The 20,362-nt window shown below is 41.0% G+C and overlaps 1 protein-coding gene across 39 annotated transcripts in view; it reads left to right on the top strand.

Annotated features, from left to right (window-relative positions):
- RBFOX2 (RNA binding fox-1 homolog 2) overlaps positions 1-18,341 on the top strand; it is a 291,171-nt gene extending 272,830 nt beyond the window's left edge. For 17 of the 39 annotated variants that reach the window (XM_054543731.2, XM_054543732.2, XM_054543734.2 and 14 more), the window contains 5 exons: positions 862-901; positions 6,551-6,582; positions 10,479-10,567; positions 11,040-11,112; positions 12,814-18,341. In XM_054543731.2, coding sequence (XP_054399706.1) covers positions 862-901; positions 6,551-6,582; positions 10,479-10,567; positions 11,040-11,112; positions 12,814-12,868 — 289 coding nt within the window. In that variant the 3' untranslated portion in view covers positions 12,869-18,341. The remainder of the gene's footprint in view (positions 1-861; positions 902-6,550; positions 6,583-10,478; positions 10,568-11,039; positions 11,113-12,813) is intronic. The other 22 variants (XM_054543737.2, XM_009234310.4, XM_009234311.4 and 19 more) reach the window with 2 other exon arrangements.
- The last annotated feature ends 2,021 nt before the right edge of the window (positions 18,342-20,362 follow it).

The raw sequence follows: 20,362 nt of genomic DNA, 5'->3' as shown, positions 1-20,362 counted from the left end.
CACTCTGGATTATATTGTTACTATCTGGGATCCCCACTGCACCTTTCAATTCTTGGACCTTGGACCAATCACCTTAACCTTTAGCTCATTATCTCTGCTTGTGAAAGCAATGCATTGTGGGTATTTTTGGTTGTGTTTTTTTTTTTAATTACATTTCTCTGTTTACTTTGGTCAGAATTGATTGACTTGTTTTTCTGAGGTGTTGCATTGGTTCTTAAAATGCTGAATAATAATACTTTGCATGCTTGTGTGATCAGCCAAATCTTATCGCATGTCTAATGTGCAGGGTAAAAAGCAGGTGATGTATGGATATCAGAAAAACATTTACATATTATTATAATACTGAAAACAAAATACTTAAACGTAATTTAAAAACATACTTTGCATACAGGCCCTGCCCTAGTGGAATTCTTTGGGTTCAGTTTTTCATGTTAAACTCCTCTTCACCCCTACCCTACTTTGTAAGCTCTTTAAAAAGAAACTTCCTCCTAGGGCAAGCTTATTTTTAAAAGTACTCCATATACAAAAAGTTGTTTCCAAGCCAGCAGATTTTGGATAGATATAATAGGCTCTTCTAGGAGTGCTTTTTATTGTGTGAATCCTACTTTAATTACCAAATATCCAGGTTGCGCATTCCAGTTTTGCACACCTTTCCCTCTCCTCGCATGTCCTGGAGCTGTGTAACCTTCGTGTGCACTTTCACATTTTCTCACCAACTTGCCGAGGCCCCAAGCCCAGGTTATGTATTCATACATCACCTGCCTGTGTAGAGCGCATGTGCATGCTGCCGTCCTCAATAACCGGAATGTGTTTCTGTTCTTTTGTTTTTTTTGTTTTTGTTTTTGTGTGGATTTTCTGCAGTGTGGTTTACCAGGACGGATTTTACGGTGCTGACCTCTATGTAAGTACACACACTGGGGCCTTCTCGACCCCATCCCCTGACAAGCCAGCCTTTTTTTTTCTGTTTCTTTGGTTTGGTTTGGTTTTTTTCCTTTTAATTTATTTAATTTTTATTTTCTTTTTCCTTGTGGATATATATATATATATATTTATATATTTAAGAATGCAAGCATGCTTCTCTGCCACTGCGCTTGCCCCTGGGTGCAAAAACTAAGCCTTTGGGTTTCCTGATCATTGCAAGGGTCAGTCTACTGGACATATTCTTTTCCCTTCCCTATACCCACAGATGTTTTGTGGATCATTAATTTACTTGTGAGATGATCAGCAGGTTTAAAGTCTTTTATTATTGTCGTGTCATTTGCATACATAAATAACAGGACTAGCTTAGCCTTAAACCAGCTCTTTCCCTTTTCTGCTTTTCTTCTCATTTCACATCCCTCTTTAGATCATTAGAGCTGTGATTTAGAGGTTAATAAGCTTTCTGAACTGTACATTTTCCTATTTTACCTACTTTGAGAGAACATGACCTTGTGATAGCCAAATAAGGAACCGATGCCAGCGAAGAGTGTGTAGTAATGAGAAAACGCCAGATATTTAGTTCTTAAGAGCCATTGGAGGAAATGAGTAGCATAATCAGCAACCCAGACTCTTCTTACAGCCATTTGACTATCATAGATTTGCTGACTCTACTAGCCATAGTAATATGGACTCCATTATTTAAACTGTCTAGCTATCACTAAAGTTCCATGATTGGTTTGTCACATATTATTTAAAATGTGGACAAAGTGATATAATTGACAAAGTAGAAGTTTTTGAGTTTTGAAGTCTTTTATTATGACCTCTCCAGATGGACTTTTTCTGAATGCAAGCTTGATTTAATCGCTCAAGTCATCAAGGGAAAATTTTTATAAGAAAAACTTGTCAGCATGAAATGATTCTGTGGGGATAGGTTAAAATTGTCTAGAAATGCTTTCTCCACCCTTACTTTCCAAAATCAGTAAGAGGACCTTTTTACTGAACTGTTTCCACAGTCTACCAGAGATTCTCAAGCAACCTAAAAAAGTTAATGCACTTTCAGAATGCACTCAGAGTTTTTGCGTTTTGCAGGAAGTAGAGATGGGATGATACAGTTCTTCGAAGTACAGGTGACTCACCTATACTACTTAGCGTAGGCCTGTAAGGTATCCCTTAATTTAATAACTACTTGAAGGAACCTTAGCCATGATTTGGTCCAACCTCCTAACTTATAGATATATTTCTCAGAGACTTACCCAGAACTACATAAATTATTAATAAAGTCAGGCATAAAACCCAACCAATCCATATTTCATTACCTCTCTTTGTACTTTAATTAAAATCCACCTCTTTCCTCAAAATATTTTCAACAAGTAATGAAAGGTATCTTTTTTCCTATGTTCACAGTGAAGCTTGAGAACTGGGGAATCTATCCTACTTTTACATCAGATTACACATTTCTAAATACACATACTTACATATGATGTTAGCATGTAATTCTCCCATATACATTAGCGTCCATATTCTCATGAAACTCATCTTTGTTATTTAACTTGTTTTCTTGAAATCTGATCTATTAGAGCAAGATTTTCCATTTGAATTATTTCTTAAATCAAGTTTTTTTTCTCTAATGTGTTTCTTATTTGAGGATTTATTTTTCTTAAATACAACCTATTTATGTCTTATTAAGACTTGCCTACTTTGGGCCGGGCACAGTGGCTCAGGCCTGTAATCCCAGCACTTTGGGAGGCCGAGGCGGGCAGATCATGAGGTCAGGAGATCGAGACCATCCTGGCTGACACGGTGAAACCCTGTCTCTACTAAAAATACAAAAAATTAGCCAGGCGTGGTGGCGGGCGCCTGTAGTCCCAGCTACTTGGGAGGCTGAGGCAGGAGAATGGCATGAACCTGGGAGGCAGAGCTTGCAGTGAGCTGAGATCGTGCCACTGCAGTCCAGCCTGGGTGACAGAGCGAGACTCCGTCTCAAAAAAAAAAAAAAAAGACTTGCCTCCTTTGGCCAGGCATGGTCACTCACGTGTGTAATCGCAGCACTTTGGGAGGCTGAGGCAGGGGGATCACTTGAAGTCAGGAGTTCGAGACCAGCCTGGCCAAGATGGCGAAACCCCATCTCTACTAAAAATACAAAAATTAGCCGGGCGTGGTGGCACACACTTGTAGTTTCAGCTACTTGTGGAGGGCCAAGGCAGGAGAATCACTTGAACCCTGGAGGCAGAGGTTGCAGTGAGCCAAGATCACACCACTGCACTCTAGCCTGGGTGACAGAGCTAGACTTCGTCTCAACAAAAAAAAAAAAAAAAAAAAAAGACTTGTCTACTTCAACCTTGTTAAGTCAACCAACCCAATTTTTTAATAGTTATCTTACTTCCTTACTTTACAATGTAAGATTTTATTGAGACAGATGATTTTTCTGTTCCTGTTAATAAAATACTCTTGTTTTTTTTTAATCTACTAACTGGATTACCTTACTGAGCTAAACACAAGTAATTCAGTGATCTTGCTGAAATAATTTTTTTTGACCAGTGGCCCCTTGTTAATGAAAGTAATTAATAGTAATGTTATTATTCCTTAGTTCTTATGTTAAAGCAGAGTTACTCAGAGAAAAAAAGTTGGTCACTAGTGCTGAAATAATATCCATGCCCCCACATGAAAAGCAAGAATACTTTATGAGGTAACTACTGAGTTAGGCCTAATACAACTGTTGCTTTTAGAACTGTGTATTCTGTATTCCACATGTGAGGGAGCAAAGGATACTTCTTCAAAAACACACAGACAACAAAAAACTATCATTTTGCCTTGAGTTTGTTCTGCTTCTCTCCATACATTTCTCATCTGTGGAAATCTGTCAGCATACATTTAGTTCTTATTTCCTCCGAAAGGCATATTAGAAATACAAGGAATAGAGAGTTTAGTATAAAAAGTGCACCGAATAGGAGCTTGAAGAGAAGACACGGGGGAAAAGATTTTAAATTGCTGGTTATGCTTAAGTTAAATGAATTTAGGCTATTAATTGTGCAAGGTTTTTGTAATCCCTTTCACAGTCCCATTCTTAGACAGTGATTCCTGCTAGCCATTTTCTTTCTGTTTCTTTTATGGCACATTCGTCTCTGGAGAACTGATCTAGCAATTGTGTTCCTAGTTTGTAAAGAGACCTACCGTGATAGGATTTGGGAGTGTGGCAGCTAGATTATGTATCCACCCCTCCCTCTTCCTTTTTGGCCAGTAGAAAAGGCATAGTTCGCCCTAATTCACTTTTTAAATGGGATAACAAACTGCTCCTAAATCACCTCCTGTGAAAAGCATGCTTGCATCCAAAGGAAAGAAAAGGCTGGTGGGCCCCTTAGCGGGCTTTTTGTATGATTGTTTTCCTTCCACAGCTGTGTTTTTTGAACTGCTCTTCCTGTGTTCTGTTATAGAATAGTCTTACAGGAACCAATCATTAGCGCTAAAATACCTCAGGTAGGAGTGCCAGTGTGACCTGCCAATCAATCAGATTGTGGATTGCAGTGAAAAAATTGAATTATACTAACCATTCCAGCTCCACGTTAGAGATGGGAACAGAGGCTTTTTTGGACAATCAAGACTTGTGAGCGTGTGATCTAAGCCCTGCTACCTCAGCAGTGCCCACAGTCACATTCCGTACATAATGGCACTTCCTCCAAAATTAAGTGCTCCTGTCCTCTTGACACATATCCCAGCCAGGTGTGTAATATGCACTGTCCCATCACTGCCACCTCTTTTAATCTGTCAGTCACATTTACCTGTGGTATTTAAACTGTTTTTTTCTATTTAGATCTTAGCAGTTGGGGACATTTTCTTACTACTATAAATTTAGAAAAGAGAAAAAAGAGGAAGTAGAACTGTACAAATAGGATTCCTGAATCCCACATTGGGCCCTGTAGTGAAATACCAGTCGTAATTGGACTGTGCTGCTACATAAGTTTGAAGTTGCCTTAAAAATCTAGACATATGGGACTCAAACACTGAGACATGCATTTCCCTTGGCCTCTTCTTTCACCTAAGAAGATCAGTGAGCTCATTTGGATAATAGCATACTTGTTAGAAGGATTGCTGATAGCTGGATGCTAGGAGAAAGAAAATAGTCGATGGCTTTTCACAATCCAGTTTATTTATGTGGCTACCCAGCAAGATTTTGGAAATGAACTAATTTGGGGAGATATGGAATAATAATGTTTGAAAGGTTTGATTTATTGAAAATCGTCTCTCATCTATCATAGAAATAATAGGTGGAAGACATCAAGTTGATCATAGCAATTTTTTCCCTTAACCCCAATTTTAAATAATAATAAGATAAAATTTAAATACTTTAAAATTTTTTTCATAAGTACTTTTCAAAGGAGATAGGCCTCAATCAAAAGCAGTGACAGTATCACCATTATTGTAAGTTTGTGTGTTACTCACATTTAATCAGTGATGCCATTTTGCCACAAAAGAACTCTATAATATCTCCTAGAACCATGGTTCTTAGCAGGAGTGGGGAGGTGGTGAGGAAAAAGAGGGAGTTAGATTCATCCAAGGATAAATAAAGTGATTCCTGGAGGTCCAGCATTAAACCCACGCTAGTTGGAATAGATCTCTGCTCTGCTGTAGTGATTTTAAGCATCACACCTGCCATTCCTTACCCACCCCCCGCCCCCGCCATCCCCCAACCCTCCTGCTCTATTGATCTATACACTACATGTAGGTAACAAGCTTTCATTTTGTCTGCTGGTCTTGAAATACACACTCTCCTCCTCAGTGTCACATAATGTCATTGTCTTCCCGGTAGAAAGAAGGTGTCTTGACATCACATGCTCACCAAAGTCCTGTTTTAATGTAAACCTGAAACAAAAATGTAGTAAAATTAAAGGCTAGGTTAAAATCAAGATAAGGCAGAAGTCTACCAGTGTGAGATTAAACTAATAAATATGCAGATAAAGGTCAGATATTGGAAGGATTATATTCTATTGTATTTTGCTCTAGTTTAAAACCCAGCTACAGAACTGTGCCAAAAGATCATGTGGTCAACGTGGCAACATCATAAAGTTAATTCGGTGATAAAATTGGTTCAGAGCAGAGTAGAAAAGCCCTTAGGAGATGACATTGAGCCATGAAAAACTGAGACTTTAACAACTGCAGAAAACACTGGAAAGGATCTTAAAGCCATCTTTTCAAAGGCATTTTCCTTTGAAGAAGCTGGAACTTGAAGTCAGAGATATGTTACAGATATGTGAAAAAGTAAAATTCCTAAACACAGGAAGTATTTTAGCAGAATGCTGTGGATTAGAATATACGGTTGTTGACAGAGGGCGAGCATACATGTGAGTGCTGTGGGTCAGGACTGAATTATATTGCCAGTGTCAGGCAGGTTGAATAGGGGAGCGATGGAGCATTGGGCGGCCCCACTGGGGACACCAGGTGTCATTCAGAATGAATTGCAAAGGAATAAGAATAATTCTTTTTAAAGGGGCATGTGTGTATCTGAATCAAGCTTAGCCAAGCCAAATTTATCCAGCTATCAGAGTTCCAAAAAGCCGTCCGTGTGTGCCCTCCTACATTAGGGTGTGCTGTGGCCATGCTAATCCCCATTTTTTGTTTTATTTCAAATCACACACAGATAGAATCTGCAAACTGCTTCAGATCAAACAGGTCTGATTGTGTGTAAATACATATGTCCTTTTAATTTTTATTATTAATGGTTGCTTCAGTTTTGCATCAGTGCATGGTTAAAAGCAATACACATCAGCTATTTCATGACTTCATATCTCCAAATGAATTATTTCTCCTCTTTTTTTGTTTGTTTGTTTGTGCAGTCAGCTGAAGAAATGTTAACATCTCACTCTAAATCTCTCAGTGGAGTCTCTGTTCCCTTCTCTGATATAACAGATGGGTTACTGCTTGTTATAATTATTAACATTGTGGTGTGGGCCAGGGCTAGGGTGGGCAAGATTGACTATTTCTTTGGGCTGGGGAGGGGCCAGTCGTTAGGGTATGGAATGTTAACTCAAGTGGTGACTGACTGTTTCCGTAATACCAGGTCGTTGTGGCTGCACGCTCTAGTAATTGAGGCTGTGTACTTCACCGAGCTTGTGGTAGAGCCTAGGGCAAACCGCTGTCCCAAGAGAATGCTGGGATAGATAGAGTTAGCCAATACGAGTCTGAACGTGGTGATTTTGCTGGTTGTTTTAGCTCCAGATGTTGGCATGCTTAGTTTTTAATGTGATTAATAAATGTGGCGCCATTTCCCTCCCCACGCCTGAACCCTGTCTCTTCTACCTCCTTCCCACCCTTGTTCTTTTTGAAAAACTTAAGAAACAATAATGAAAACCTTGGTGTTTCAAACTGCACTTTGTTCTCATGTTTTCTAAAAGCCTTTAGATTTGCTAGTTAGAGTGAAAGCTGAAAAAACGGTTTCTCAGCCTGAAATTTCTATGCACTTCGAAATCTGGAATAGAAATAGATTTTTCTGAATTTTCTTTGTCTCACATTTTGTGATATGTTTTGTTGAATAAAGCAGCAAAAATACTTTTGAGTAAGAGTGTGTGTGTGTGTGTGTGTGTGTGTGTGTGTGTGTGTGTGAGAGAGAGAGAGAGGAATACATCCATGATACACAATTAATTTTTCTACTTTTGGAGTAGTCATTAGTGAATTACCAAGTTAGTTTAGTAGGATATTGCCTATCTATCCTAAAATAGTTCATCTTTTAAAGGTTTCTCTGTAATGCCATTATTATAAAGTAATCAGGAGAATAATCATGTTAAAGTCATCTGCTTTAAAAAAAACTATTAATGTGTTTTTTCTTAATGCTGATATTCTTCTCGAGCCTTTTGTTTTCAGTAAAATATTTGCAACTCTGTTCTGTTTTCTTCAACTTGAAAAGCAGAGAACTTCATCATGTTTAAACTTCAAAGTCAGAGTTGACTTATCAAAGAAGGAAACTGCTACAGATAGATTCTCTCCATCTCCTTCTGGATTGGAAGGAAGATTCTTTTCCATAGTCTGATCTATTTGAATTGTTTTGATTAGCAGTAACATTACTCCTAAACCACCAAGGTTCTGATGGCTTCCTGTAGGCCTAGGAAAATGAGGGGAAATTGGGTCTGTCAGCAACCTCGCTTAGAACCTGTTTTTTCCAGAATGAGTAGAATACAGCTTAAAGCCATGATTTGATAGAATACTCAGAGATCGTACCTCCAGTACCTCACTCAGTCTCCGTGAGAGTCAGGGGTGAAACCTACCCTTGGATGAGTACTTTTGAACCTCAGTATCCCTTTGCAAGAATTTATACCTCTGCCATATGGCATAAGACTTCAGGTTTTAATTTTTTTACTTAGGTAAACATGAATTGGGCTTTAACTGCTTTTACTGCCTTAACTTTAAAATTTTTTTAATGTTACTTTGATGATTGGAGTAATACGAAAGAGTAAAATGCTGAATTACCCTTGTTTGCAAAGAATTTTTACTAAATAGCCCTGCTGTAACTTTACACTAGCAAACAAATTCTAAACTAATGGAACCATCTCTAGTTATAATGAAAAATTACTAGGGTTCATTTTAGTGTTAAAATTCCAACTGTAATTAACGTTTGCTTTGTTTAACAAATGCTTAAAAAAAAAAAAGGTAAAGAAATACTTTAGTTAGTTAAATTATGTTGTGGCCAGGATGTACAGCTTTGCCCAGATCCTGGCTGGAATTCCAAGGAACCATGTTGATCAGAAACGGCCCCCAAGGGTGCTTCCTGCCGTGTTCCCATTCATTACCATTTCATTGTCAGTGTTTGGTAATATTAATTAGAGTCTTCGTATATCTCTGGAAGAATTCATAATTAAGAAGGAAATGTTTACTTTCTAACTCACTCACTTGAAAAACAAAGGAGGAATAATGTATAACCACTGAAAGCCAGTCAGGGATTTTTTAAAGTACATTTGAAACTATCCTGACTTCAAGCAGCATAAACTTGAAGAGCAGGAATAAATTTCCCTCACAATGCAGTTTCTTCGTTTAGAGAAAGCATAAATTATATAAGAAAGAAGCAAAAGGCTTTAGAAGCTCATAAGAAATTATAGGTATTTCTAAAATAAGGTGTAACAGAAATAAAAGAAGCAAGCTAGGACCTGCCATGTAAGATGGTTAAGAAGAACAGGGGTCCCATTAGAAAATAGTTGTTCTCAATCCCAAGAAATGATACAGAAGTAAATTTGAAATTTCTTTTGTAGATTTAGAAAAATTGAACATTTGAAAAAATAGGAAGTAGAAAGCACAGGGCAAAAACCTTCAGATATCCATGAGAAATGAGCACATTTTATCCACAGAAATAAAATGTTCATGCTATTGTTCACTACTGAAATGATGTTCCAGTTGGGCCAGTTGAACATAGTTGTTTTTGATAGTGAAAGGCCAATAATAAAAATTTGCATCTGAATTACGTTTAGGTAAAATAGATGAATTCTAGAAGGGTAAAGAAAAATAATAAAAAGTAGAGTTTGCCACTTTTAAAAATATCCTGTCTCATGTAGCAAGCATTTGTTGTTGTGATTGTCTCTTGAAATGCTTTCTGAAAGAGTACATGATTCACCCTGATAGTGAAAACCTTTTGTATATTTGGGTTATCTAAACTGAGGTGAAATAGAAGGATGTGATGGTTTGAAATTCTTTAGGACTGAGTGGATATTTGGACCATTGGAAGAAAAGCTCAGAGTCTACTGTAAGATTAATATGTAAGAATCTCAAAACCTTTTAGGGAAGGAAAATGCAGTTAAGTGCTAGAAGCAGGGTTCCTGATCTATTTGAATCCAGCCAAAGAATCCTCAGAAATTTGTAATTGATTTGCTCAAGTATGAAATGTAGATCTGAGTTGGCAGACTTTCCTTAAAGGGCCAAGTGGTAAATATTTTTGGCTTTGTAGGACATTGGTCTCTGTCACAAGTACTTTCAAAAACAGGTGGCAAGCTGCATTGGCTCACAGGCCAAAGTTTGCTGACCCCTGATCTACATTGTTTTTCCTTCTAAATATTACCTGATTATCTTAGCTTCTTGGCAAACATGCTAGGCCGGATGGAGCAGAGGTTTCTGTTACATATAGTAGTCTCTTATTAATGAATCAATCCAAGAACACGTTAGAGAATCTGAAGTCAACACATACAGATTTCATGTTTTAACTTTATAATTTATATTTCTTGTCAGAGTTCTCCCAACTTGCTGTAAATATTTTCGCTTTTGAAAGTTCCAACAAAGACTGTGAAGTAAGACAGATTCAAAATCATGTCTTCATTTCTTGTATTTAACAGGTACTACCAAACTTTACTTTTAATACCATCACTAATTGGAAAGCAAATCCTTGCATATCGTAGGGCTTAATTTTTTATTGGAGGAATAATAACATGCAGACTGATGCAGTTTGAAACATTTTTTTCCCATGTGTGTGTCTATGTTTGTGTCAGTCCCTGTGTCTACATGTGTGTACGTCTGTGTGTGGGCGGGTGTGTGTTTTTCTGTACACCTGGGGGGAGAGGTATCTGTAAAGTCAGTTCTCTTCTCTCCTATAGGGTGGATATGCAGCCTACAGATATGCACAGCCTGCTACTGCAACCGCAGCCACTGCTGCTGCAGCCGCTGCAGCCGCTTACAGCGACGGGTATGTACAGAGACAGTGGTGAGCTTTGGGATGCATGAGAGCTGTTCCATCCCAAAATGTCACCCATTTTCCTCCCTTCACCGTTTCCACAGCAGCTCTTAGCACATCGGGCATCTTGCCAGCCTGGGCTTTCTGCAGACCTCTTGATGGCCTCTGTCATGCCTAAAGCACAAGGCACCGGCTCTGTCCTCCGCTCCCTCTTTCTTGTTCTCATCTCTTCTTTGACTTTGACTCCAGTCCCTCTCTTCCTCATCTCCAATTCCTTTTCCATTTTATGGAAGTACTTCAGATTTTTTCAGTTATTGCATTTGGGAGTAGAAATAGAAAGGTTTTTTCCTATTCCTTGTAATTCCAGTTTCCTTATGATAATCCAAGACCAAGTGACTCACAAGTCTTAAAGCACAGTAATCCCTTTAATTTTTTTAGATCATACACTTTTCTTTATCTGTCTGATTGTGTTTCTTCTTTCCAGTTATGGCAGGGTGTACACAGCTGACCCCTACCACGCCCTTGCCCCTGCCGCTAGCTATGGAGTTGGCGCTGTGGTAAGTATATAATATACCATTGCTTTATAAAACCATTTCATTCCTTCTTTCACCCATAGACTACAGAAGATCTAGGGAGGTAGTAAATTCAGCCTTTCATGCACCATCGAGGTATTAAAGTCACACAGATCTACCTGGAAGTTTCATGTCACCCTCTTTATTTATGTGTTATTATAATGTGAGCCGCATTTTAATAACCTAGTTATTATAATAATGGCCTAGTTAAGGGCAGCAGAAAGGAATGATCACTGATAGTGTGCCCCGAGTAGTGGCATCATTTGTGAGAGAAATAGGGGAACTGGTGAATGTTTTCTATTGGTTCAAATGTTGAGTGCATACCTGTGGCATAGTTTCATTGATAGGTGTTGGCAAAGGAGCATGGAGCATAAGGCTGTAGTATTCACAGTAAGCTTTTCAAAAACTTAAAGTTTCAAATGCAGATCTAAAGGATGTCTCTGCTCTTCCTAAGCCTTCTGGTAGATAGTACTAGAAATTGCTAAGTGAATGCTTTATGGCATATTTTATTATTGATTATTGATAACAGTTGTGGCAAAATATGGTGTTTTTGATAGAAGTATCGAAGAAGTCCATAGAACTAGCATAATTTCTTCTGACCAACCACCTCACTGCAGTATTATTGTGTTGGCTTGGATGCCTCCAGTTTCAGTGATTAGGACTCACAGGCTGCAACAAAGACAGGCCATTCCACAGTGACACCTCTGCCAGGCTTGCTCTCTAATCCAAAATGCAACTGGGCAACTACCTCTGGACATGGGCAGAGTTGTTTGAAAAGGAGACAGAATGAAGTGTAAAATGTAAAACCTAAAGGAATATGAGAAAGCTACTTCTCACACCAAATTTCTACTGATGAAGATTTGTGGAAGGAAGTAATAGGGGGCCCTGAGGGAATATATGTTTATAAATGAAGTAGAGCATTACAGTATAAAGGCAGTGGTGGAAGTTCCTGAGATTGTATTTCGTCCTAAAATGATATAAGTCCTATGCTAAAAGAATGACCTGAGAAAGATGCATTCCTGGGAAACTTCTAATTGAAAGAGATAAGCCATTAGATAAAGTCATTTGATAAAGATAAAGGAATAAAGCCTAGTTAAAACCCCAGCTAGATATATAAATGTGAATATGTCAAGAAACAGCCTACTTGGTGTGCTTCGTAGATGATAGAGGAAACAGACTTTATTAAAGACTGGCCCAGGTTTAGATGCAGCACCATCTCAAACATGGGCTGTGAGCACACATGGCAGGGATTGTGTCAGAAGTAACGTGCACTGCCGGTGGATCATATGTGAGAAGGGGAAACTGGTGATCTGTTTTCCACCAGGATTATAAGGCTATATCAAGGTAAACAAAAACCTGTGCTTTTAAAAATCAAACTCTTTGCAGAACTTGTTTTCAACTGTGTATTGTTTCCCTTCTGTGCTAATTCATGTAAATAATGAAATAAAATGTCATCATACTCTCCTTGAAAATATCAGGTCAGCAATAAATGTGCTGGGCTCTGGTCTGAGCACCTTGGAAGCAGAAGTTGGTTTCCTGACTTCACCGCACAAGGCAATGCTTGATCAGTTGCTTTGAGGCTTCGAAGCAGGCTGTGTTTCTAGATCCCTCTCTGGACATTTTTCTTCACTGTTAATGCTTCTCTCATCAACCTTTTAATTATTTTTATCTCTTTAATTACTGCAGGCGAGTTTATACCGAGGTGGCTACAGCCGATTTGCCCCCTACTGAAGTGACGTGAGACCCCTGCAAATGGGACAGCCCCCCAGTTCATGAGGCCTGGCTATTGCAATATTTACTAGTAGAGGAACTCTATAGCAAGATGAAGAGGAAAAACAAACAAACAAACAAACAAAAAACACAAAAAAAGAAAGAATACTTTTTTATACCTCACTATGTTCTTTGAATATGTATTTTTCCTTTAAATTTCTGCCTTTAATTCTTTTGTTCCAAAGATTGTGCATTTTTTTCTTTTTTTTTTTAAACTGTGGTAAAAAAAAAAAAAATAATGCATTTCCATGTCTGTATGTCCGTGCTTAGCTTATTCTATCAATCACGGAAGAGGCAGTCAAGGAGGAAGGAGACTTAGGAGCCGATAAATGCATCTGATCAGAAATCAGCAGACAGAATTACCAAAGTGTATCTGGTGCTGAATGGCTGGGGGACAAGCAGAAGTGGAAGAGATCTTTCTGCAACAGGATATTCTTCTAGTCTTCTGAGTTTCTGGTCTTTGACAGGCAATTCTGGTTGGCTGTGGCTGGAATCCACATGCTGATAGATAGGAATTTGTGCTTACGAAGCAGGAGAATTAAAAAGACGCTTTCCTCTCCTCTTCCCTCCTGTCTTCTCCATTCTTTTTACAATCATCTTACACGCACAGCCTGAGACAGTTGGCATAGTTTTTGGAATTATAGTATTGATATTTCCAAATGTGCTCTCAGACTGTGGATAATAATAAACACCTCATTAGGAAACCGATCTCAGAATGAACTCTGGAGTATGAAAAAGATCATTTCTTTTTGTTCCTGTAACCTAGCATTCCTTCTAGGCTTCTTCTCCTTTAATTGAACCACGGCTTAGCTCATGTATTCTTTTATTAACACCCTGCTCTCATGTCCATAAGATTCAGGAATTTAGGACCCAGGGACAGAAAAATGAATAAGCCAGTGACCAGATTTCCCCCAGATGTCTTGAGGATTAGAAGTACAAATCGTTCACAGCCATTAAAGAGGGTGAGGAAGGGAAAAGGAGTATTAGAAGATCTGGTATTTCTTACTTTTTTCTTGCCTCAGAAAGTAAAAGTTTAAAAAATAGAATAAAGAATCTGCTGGGGAAAGATAGAGTACCAGGTCCTAGGTCAGTAGTCCCTGGAAGTTTTGGTGATGAGGACATGGAAGGGCAGGCAGAGGCACTTTGCACTTGCTCCAAAGCCATAGGAATTTTCATCTTCCAGAGCCTTTATGAGTCACTTCTCTATCCACAGTCTTGAGCCTGTGGCTATCCCGCTGAGCTTCTCACTGTCCTCGAAAAACACCCAGCTGAGCACTTGGACCACTTTGTATACATTAACACTACACGACATAAAATGTAGAGGCCCTGAGATTGCTGCCCTCCCGTATTGGAAGGAGGGTCTGAAATGGCAAGGGTCTTCTATATCGCCAGAAAGAGTCACGCAGTGAGTCACTGCTGTTGCCATCTGGCTGTAATTTTCTATGTTATCAAGGTAGGAGAGAGTGTTTCTCTTCTAGCTGTTAGATAGAACTGATAAAAGCAAGTGTCCTACAGCATTTCCCAAATGAAGGCATTAGGAAATAGAAAAGCACGGTCTTTTTGGCTCCCTGGTCTATTCACATTGGTACTAGGGTGACCTTTCACCCAAGGGACAGCTGCTAAAGGGAGTAATTCAGAGACATGGAGCTTCTGGTTTGTTATGGGTTTGTTTTGGGTTTGTTTTGAACTCCTGCCTCCACACGTGTTCTTGACTGATAACTGACTCATGTCCCTGAATTAAAATGACTGACCTATGACAGCATCAAGCATTCTTTGTAAGCAGAGTGATATATCTGAGAGGACGTTGACCTGTCGTGTAGAATACATATCCTTTCCCCCTTCAGAATCCTGTCTCGCCTCATAACTGGGAGAGAGGCTGTGCCTGAAACTAGGGGCGATGTCAAGGAAGCTAGAGGCCTCGATGCAATTATTACTGATTCTGGGGAGGAAGACAGAGAATAAGGGGACACGAACTGCCCAGTCCATTGGCCATTTATAAGGGTCCCCCCACCCCAAGCCAAAGTTTGGTTTGTTGCTGTTAAGACAATTTTTGTTGTATGTATATAAATATTTTAGTTAGAGGAGCGGGGAATGGGATGCGGGCTCTCACAGTTCTAGGGAATGGGGGCAGGGAGGATTTTGCTTTTGCTTTTGCTTTTGCTTTGAGGGAGAACTTTAGCTGACTAAAAAAACAGAAGTTTGGGGTCATGATCACAAAGGGGCCATTGCCAAAAGATGGCAAGCCACGTACTCAGTGGAGACTACGCCAAATTCTAAATGGTTGTATCCATAGCAGGGGAGAATAGGAGAATGAGTTTAAGAGTTTTTCTCTTCTTTTTTCCTAGAAAGAGGTAAGGATAATGGGAAAGGTAGAGAAGGCAGCTCCCACAGACCTTTTAAGAGAGGCAGAATCTTGAGCTTGAGGCACCTTGAGTGCATCTCAGTTCAGCTGGTTCTGGCTGAGGCCTCCAAAGGCAAGCTCTGTGCTTTCCAGTGGTTTCTGCTGCATTTCCAGGGATGGTGTTTAACACCGCTTCCTCCAGCTCCCTTTTCTAAGAAAGAATAAATGGAGTTCTGCTTTTTACGAAAGAGTCTTTGGTTTTCAGTGTCAACACTGAGAACTGGGGCTCTTACAAGCATCTGGATTTCATAGTATCAACCTCCCCGTCACCTTTTGAACTTTGAGACTCCATACAGTCAAATTCACCAGAGGCAGGTTGCTCGAAGCAGCACTGCTTGTCTGTTCCTGACTCTGGTTCTCACTGCATCAAGAAAGAGAGTCAGAGGAGTCTGGCATTTCATGAGTTTGTTAGAGGATGCTGGCTGATAATTCCAGAAAACTCACTGATGCTAAATCACAGTACATGCATGATTCTTTTTCATCTTTACTATAGTTCATGACCTGGACTTTCTGTACTCTTGGAAGCTGAGCTCCTTAAAGGAGGCCTCTAGTGAACACCTTTATCTCCATGTCCCTCTTTGAGCCCAGAGAGCTGCCCATAGGCATTTTCCAGAATTCCTCATGTCACTTAGTTCAATTTCCATTAACTCAGATCAGCCATTGTGATTCACCATTTGTCAGGCTCTCAGGTTTAACAAAACCTACTATCACCGTCATCCTCCAACAGCCACGGTCTGAATTGAGCCAACCTTTTTTTTTTTTCTTTGAGAAAGAAGTGGACTGGGGCACAACTTTTAGTCTGAGGGGAGCTAGTGGAAATCTAGACAACAGAAGTCATCAATAGCAGCTTTTCCTCAAATGTGTGACTCCTCAGGGGCTGAACTGCTTTTAGCTTAGAATTATACTTTACTAGAGATCTAGCAGATAAGTGGGTTAATCACTACCATCCTGTAACTAGTTATATAGCTTCCAGACATGAGGGAGACATCAAACAGGGATGGAAGCAACCCCAAGGATATGCAAGAAGGGCATGATGAACCCCCTTCCCTCTGGCAGGAGAACAAGGCCAACCAAGGGACAGACTGGAAAGCACTTAGATGTTTAAGGAGGGGAAAGGGGAAACTTTGACAAGTCCTCCCCTTTTGCCAAGTTCAGCCAGTTCTCTGCTGCTTGCAACCCTCTAGCACAGTAACATTTGCAGAATTGCAGATTTTTCCCCCAGATACTAGGAGGAAAGGGACTTTGGGGGGTGGGGAAGGGGTCATGGTGTTTTAAAAGCATAAGTTACCTGTTTGCACTGTTTTAAGATAGGAAAAAAATAGTGGACAAGGTGAACATCAGACGTAAATTTGTGTGTTTTCATTTTGTCATGCTCTTGAAAATGTTTGACCATTTGTAGTATACACAGTGAAACTTGATTCTCTGTTGCATAAAACACTATATTTTTTTGGAAATGTTACTGTCCAAAAGCCTCTTCCCTCCCTTTCCTTTTCCTGTGTACTTCCTTCATACTTGCTTTACTGATCAGCCAGGCAGTAGCCATCCAAGAGCTAGAGCATGAAACAGGGCCCTTTCCAAGTAGGCTCTGGGTGTCCTAAGCCAGCGTGTGCCCTCTGGTTTAGTGAGTGTAATAGAGTCCCTGGCACCTTTCTTTGCAAATAAGGCTTACAGACCGGACTGCAGCAAGTTATCAGATTCCTCAATCAGATGCACTAGGAGTGAGGAGCCCAGGGATGGAGGGGGTTCCTGAAGTATTGCGGTTGGCTGTAGTAGCTGAGTTCTTTTCCATGTTACCGAAACTGTAGCCAGTTACAGTTTACTCAGGAAAACGGTAGATCAATTCAGCCATGGTAGTGCTGGTTGGCAGGGATTGGTAACGGAGAGAACTGCTCATCAGCCAAAACTCAAGCCTTGCCTTTTAGGAGGCCACCAGCAGAGGGACTTGGTCCTCCTTGTCTGGTACTTGTGTACATGCCGGTGACCTGAGGACTCCACTCACACTGGCGAGCAAAAAGGGAACAGTGATTCTCTTTTCTCTCCCCACCCCCTGCCCTTTGTTACCAACACCAGTTTCCCAGGGGGTACATGAGTTTTTGAATTTTTAAAAAATGTTTTTTGGTTTGGTTTTTCCGGGGACTGATACGTGCTTTAAGCAATGTCCATACCCCGTCAAGACTCCCAGCTTAGTCATTTTCTTGTATTTTTCTGTTCACAGTATTTGTGTGTGTGCTTGTTTTGGCAGCTCATTTTGGCTGTATTATATATCGAGTGATGAATTGATCCTCTTTTTTCCCTAAGGGATATGAATTGTTTTTCTTGTGTTATATTCTGCTTGTGAATAGCTGGAGCAAACCTGGGGCTGACACACGTAAGCTAGGGCTGCAAAGCGAGAAGAGAGCCGGTGGAGTGTACTTGTCCCTGACAGGCTGACCTACCTGAGTCTCTGAGCTTTTCAGTCCAAATCTTTGCAAGGCTCAAAATGCCACAGAACCTCTCCTCTTCTCCCCACTCCCCATGGCAGGGACCGGACCATCCCTACATGCAACATGCTGTTCCTCCAGCCCCTCCCATTGCCGTGGCGAAACAGGTACCTTTGGGGCATGGAGGCATTACATGGGATGCTTGTGTAATCGACCACCTAGCCTTCTCTCTCCCCTCCCGTCCTCCCCCAGAATCACTTCCTAGGACACCCGAGCTGCTTGCCCAGGGTCCTGTTTCCCTGCTAACTCCAGAGAAGCATCCCAGGGCTTTGTGACAGTCTCTAATTCCCTTCCCTTCTCGTTAAGAATCATATTGTATAGTAGCTTTCAGACCATACAGTATTCATTGGGTTACTCCTATTATTATCAAGTAGCTGGAATTGTGAAGGTCGGAGTAGTTAGATCTTTAGCTTTTATTCCTTATTTTTTTGTATTACTCTCCATGTGTATAAATTATTGATCATGTTGCTGGCTTTTATAAACTCTAAGCAAAGGAGGAGCACTGCCTCAGCCTTTGCACATGGTAATGAAGCACTGTTTTTAAATAAAAGAGAGAAACACCATTCTTTGGCCTGTGTGTATTAATCCTCGTTCCCTCTTGCCTCTGCCTGAGGCTCCAAAGATACAACTTGGATTTGACTTTTTAAGCGGGGGCCGGGGGGACAAGAGGAAAAGTGCCAGGCGTTCTAAGGTGAGACATTCTAAATGGTGATGATAAGCCAGAAGGTAAACGAGGCCAGCAGGTGGGCCCGTGTCAGCTGCTCTCAGCTTCCCCAGCTGCTGAACTCCAGTCTGTCCAAAAGCTGCTTCTGAAATCTTTCAGCTTCACTTCTTCACTGTCCACCCTCCCCTAGATTCAACTCCTACCTTTACTGCACCACAGACACTGTCCTTGCCGGGGGCTGTGGCCCCACTTGACCTTATCAAAGTGTTATTTCTCTGCCTTGCCTCCTCTGTCCCTGCTGCCCCTGGCTGTCCGGCTGCCACCCAGGCTCCCTCACTTTTTGTTCAGCCATAGGAAATATGTCCTGCCTAGCCCTTTCCTTCCTGTTTCTTTTCTTTTTTTCCCCTTAAGACAGGGTCTCACTGTGTCACCCAGGCTGGAGTGCAGTGGTGGATCAAGGCTCACTGTAGCCTCAAACTCCTGGGCTCAAGTGATCCTCCCACCTCAGCCTCCCGAGAAGCTGGAACTACAGGTGCACACCACCAAACCCGGCAAAATTTTTTGTAGAGATGGGGCTCCACTGTGTTGCCCAGGCTGGTCTCGAACTCCTGGCCTCAAGTGATCCTCCCACCTCAGCCTCCCAAAGTGCTGGCATTACAGGCATGAGCCACCACACCTGGCCTCTTTTCTTTCTTACCTGTGCTGAAACCCATCCCTTGCTGCGTTTGTTTTGTTTCTCAGCCAATAATTCCCAAATCTCTGAAATTCTCCATAATCCATAAATCTTTGACTCCCTTCACTTCATATGAGATCATCATGCTTCCTATTTCACAGAGAATATGGAGGTTGTCAGACATAGTCTCCCTGAATGAATTTTCATTACCAGATCTATAAGCCTACTTGAACTCCACACAGGGTGTCTTTCCCCTTCTCTGTCGTTCTATTAGAGACATTCTTCACATCACCGTGAACCCCACACCTGTGCTCTGCATCCCAGCCTTTCCCACCTGCTTGGTGCTTTGCTTTAGTTTCCTCCCTTGCCTGGTTTGTCTCTTCCTATCAATAGTCCCTTTGGCACTTAAGCGTGCTTAGATCTTAAAAAGTTAAAAAAAAAAAAAATCGGAAAATCTCAAGTTATTCCTTGTACTCTGTTTTTCTTGTTTTTTTTTTTTTGTTGTTGTTGTTTTTGTTTTGAGACAGGGTCTCACTCTGTCGCCCAGGCTGCAGTGCAGTGGTGCTATCTCGACTCACTGCAACCTCTGCCTCCCAGGTTCAAGCAATTCTCTTTCGTCAGCCTTGTGAGTAGCCAGGATTATAGGCATGCACCACCAAGCCCGGCTAATTTTTGTATTTTTGGTAGAGACGGAGTTTCACCATGTTGGTCAGGCTGGTCTCAAACTCTTGACCTCAAAGATTCACCCGCCTCGGCCTCCCAAAGTGCTAGAATTATAGGTGTGAGCCACCACACCTGGCCCTAAGTCGTTTCTTTCGTGGCAAACTTCTGGAATAAGTTTCTACCGGCTGACTCCAATTACTTGATCCTCACCCTGTGGCTGCCTGCCTTCTACTTCCAGTACCTGGAAGCAGCCCCTGAGGATGACAGTTAACAGATGCTCCTCTGTTCACTTGCTTGACTGCTGAGTGTTCCCAAGGCTGCTTCCCTTGTATGTTGGACTGTGACAGGCCAAAGTGGGCGAGTACCTCACCACCACCACCCACTCCAAGCTGGCATGTCCTTGCCCGGCCTCGTCTTATCTCCTAAGCTGGTCTCCTTGCCTCCACCTTTTCTCCGACAGCACTCCATCACCGAAGTTTGTTCTCTCAACAGCCTGTTCAATCAGATTGTGACATGCTTTTGTGCAAACTTCTTTGGCTTCCCATCCCGTAGCCAGTTTCAAGTCCTTATTTTGGTCTACAAGG

This window comes from Pongo abelii, chromosome 23, assembly GCF_028885655.2.
Source record: "Pongo abelii isolate AG06213 chromosome 23, NHGRI_mPonAbe1-v2.0_pri, whole genome shotgun sequence".
In the NCBI taxonomy this organism is placed as follows: Eukaryota; Metazoa; Chordata; class Mammalia; order Primates; family Hominidae; genus Pongo; species Pongo abelii.
The sequence above is the reverse complement of the archived record's forward strand: the minus strand, read 5'-3'. Positions and strand labels throughout refer to the sequence as shown.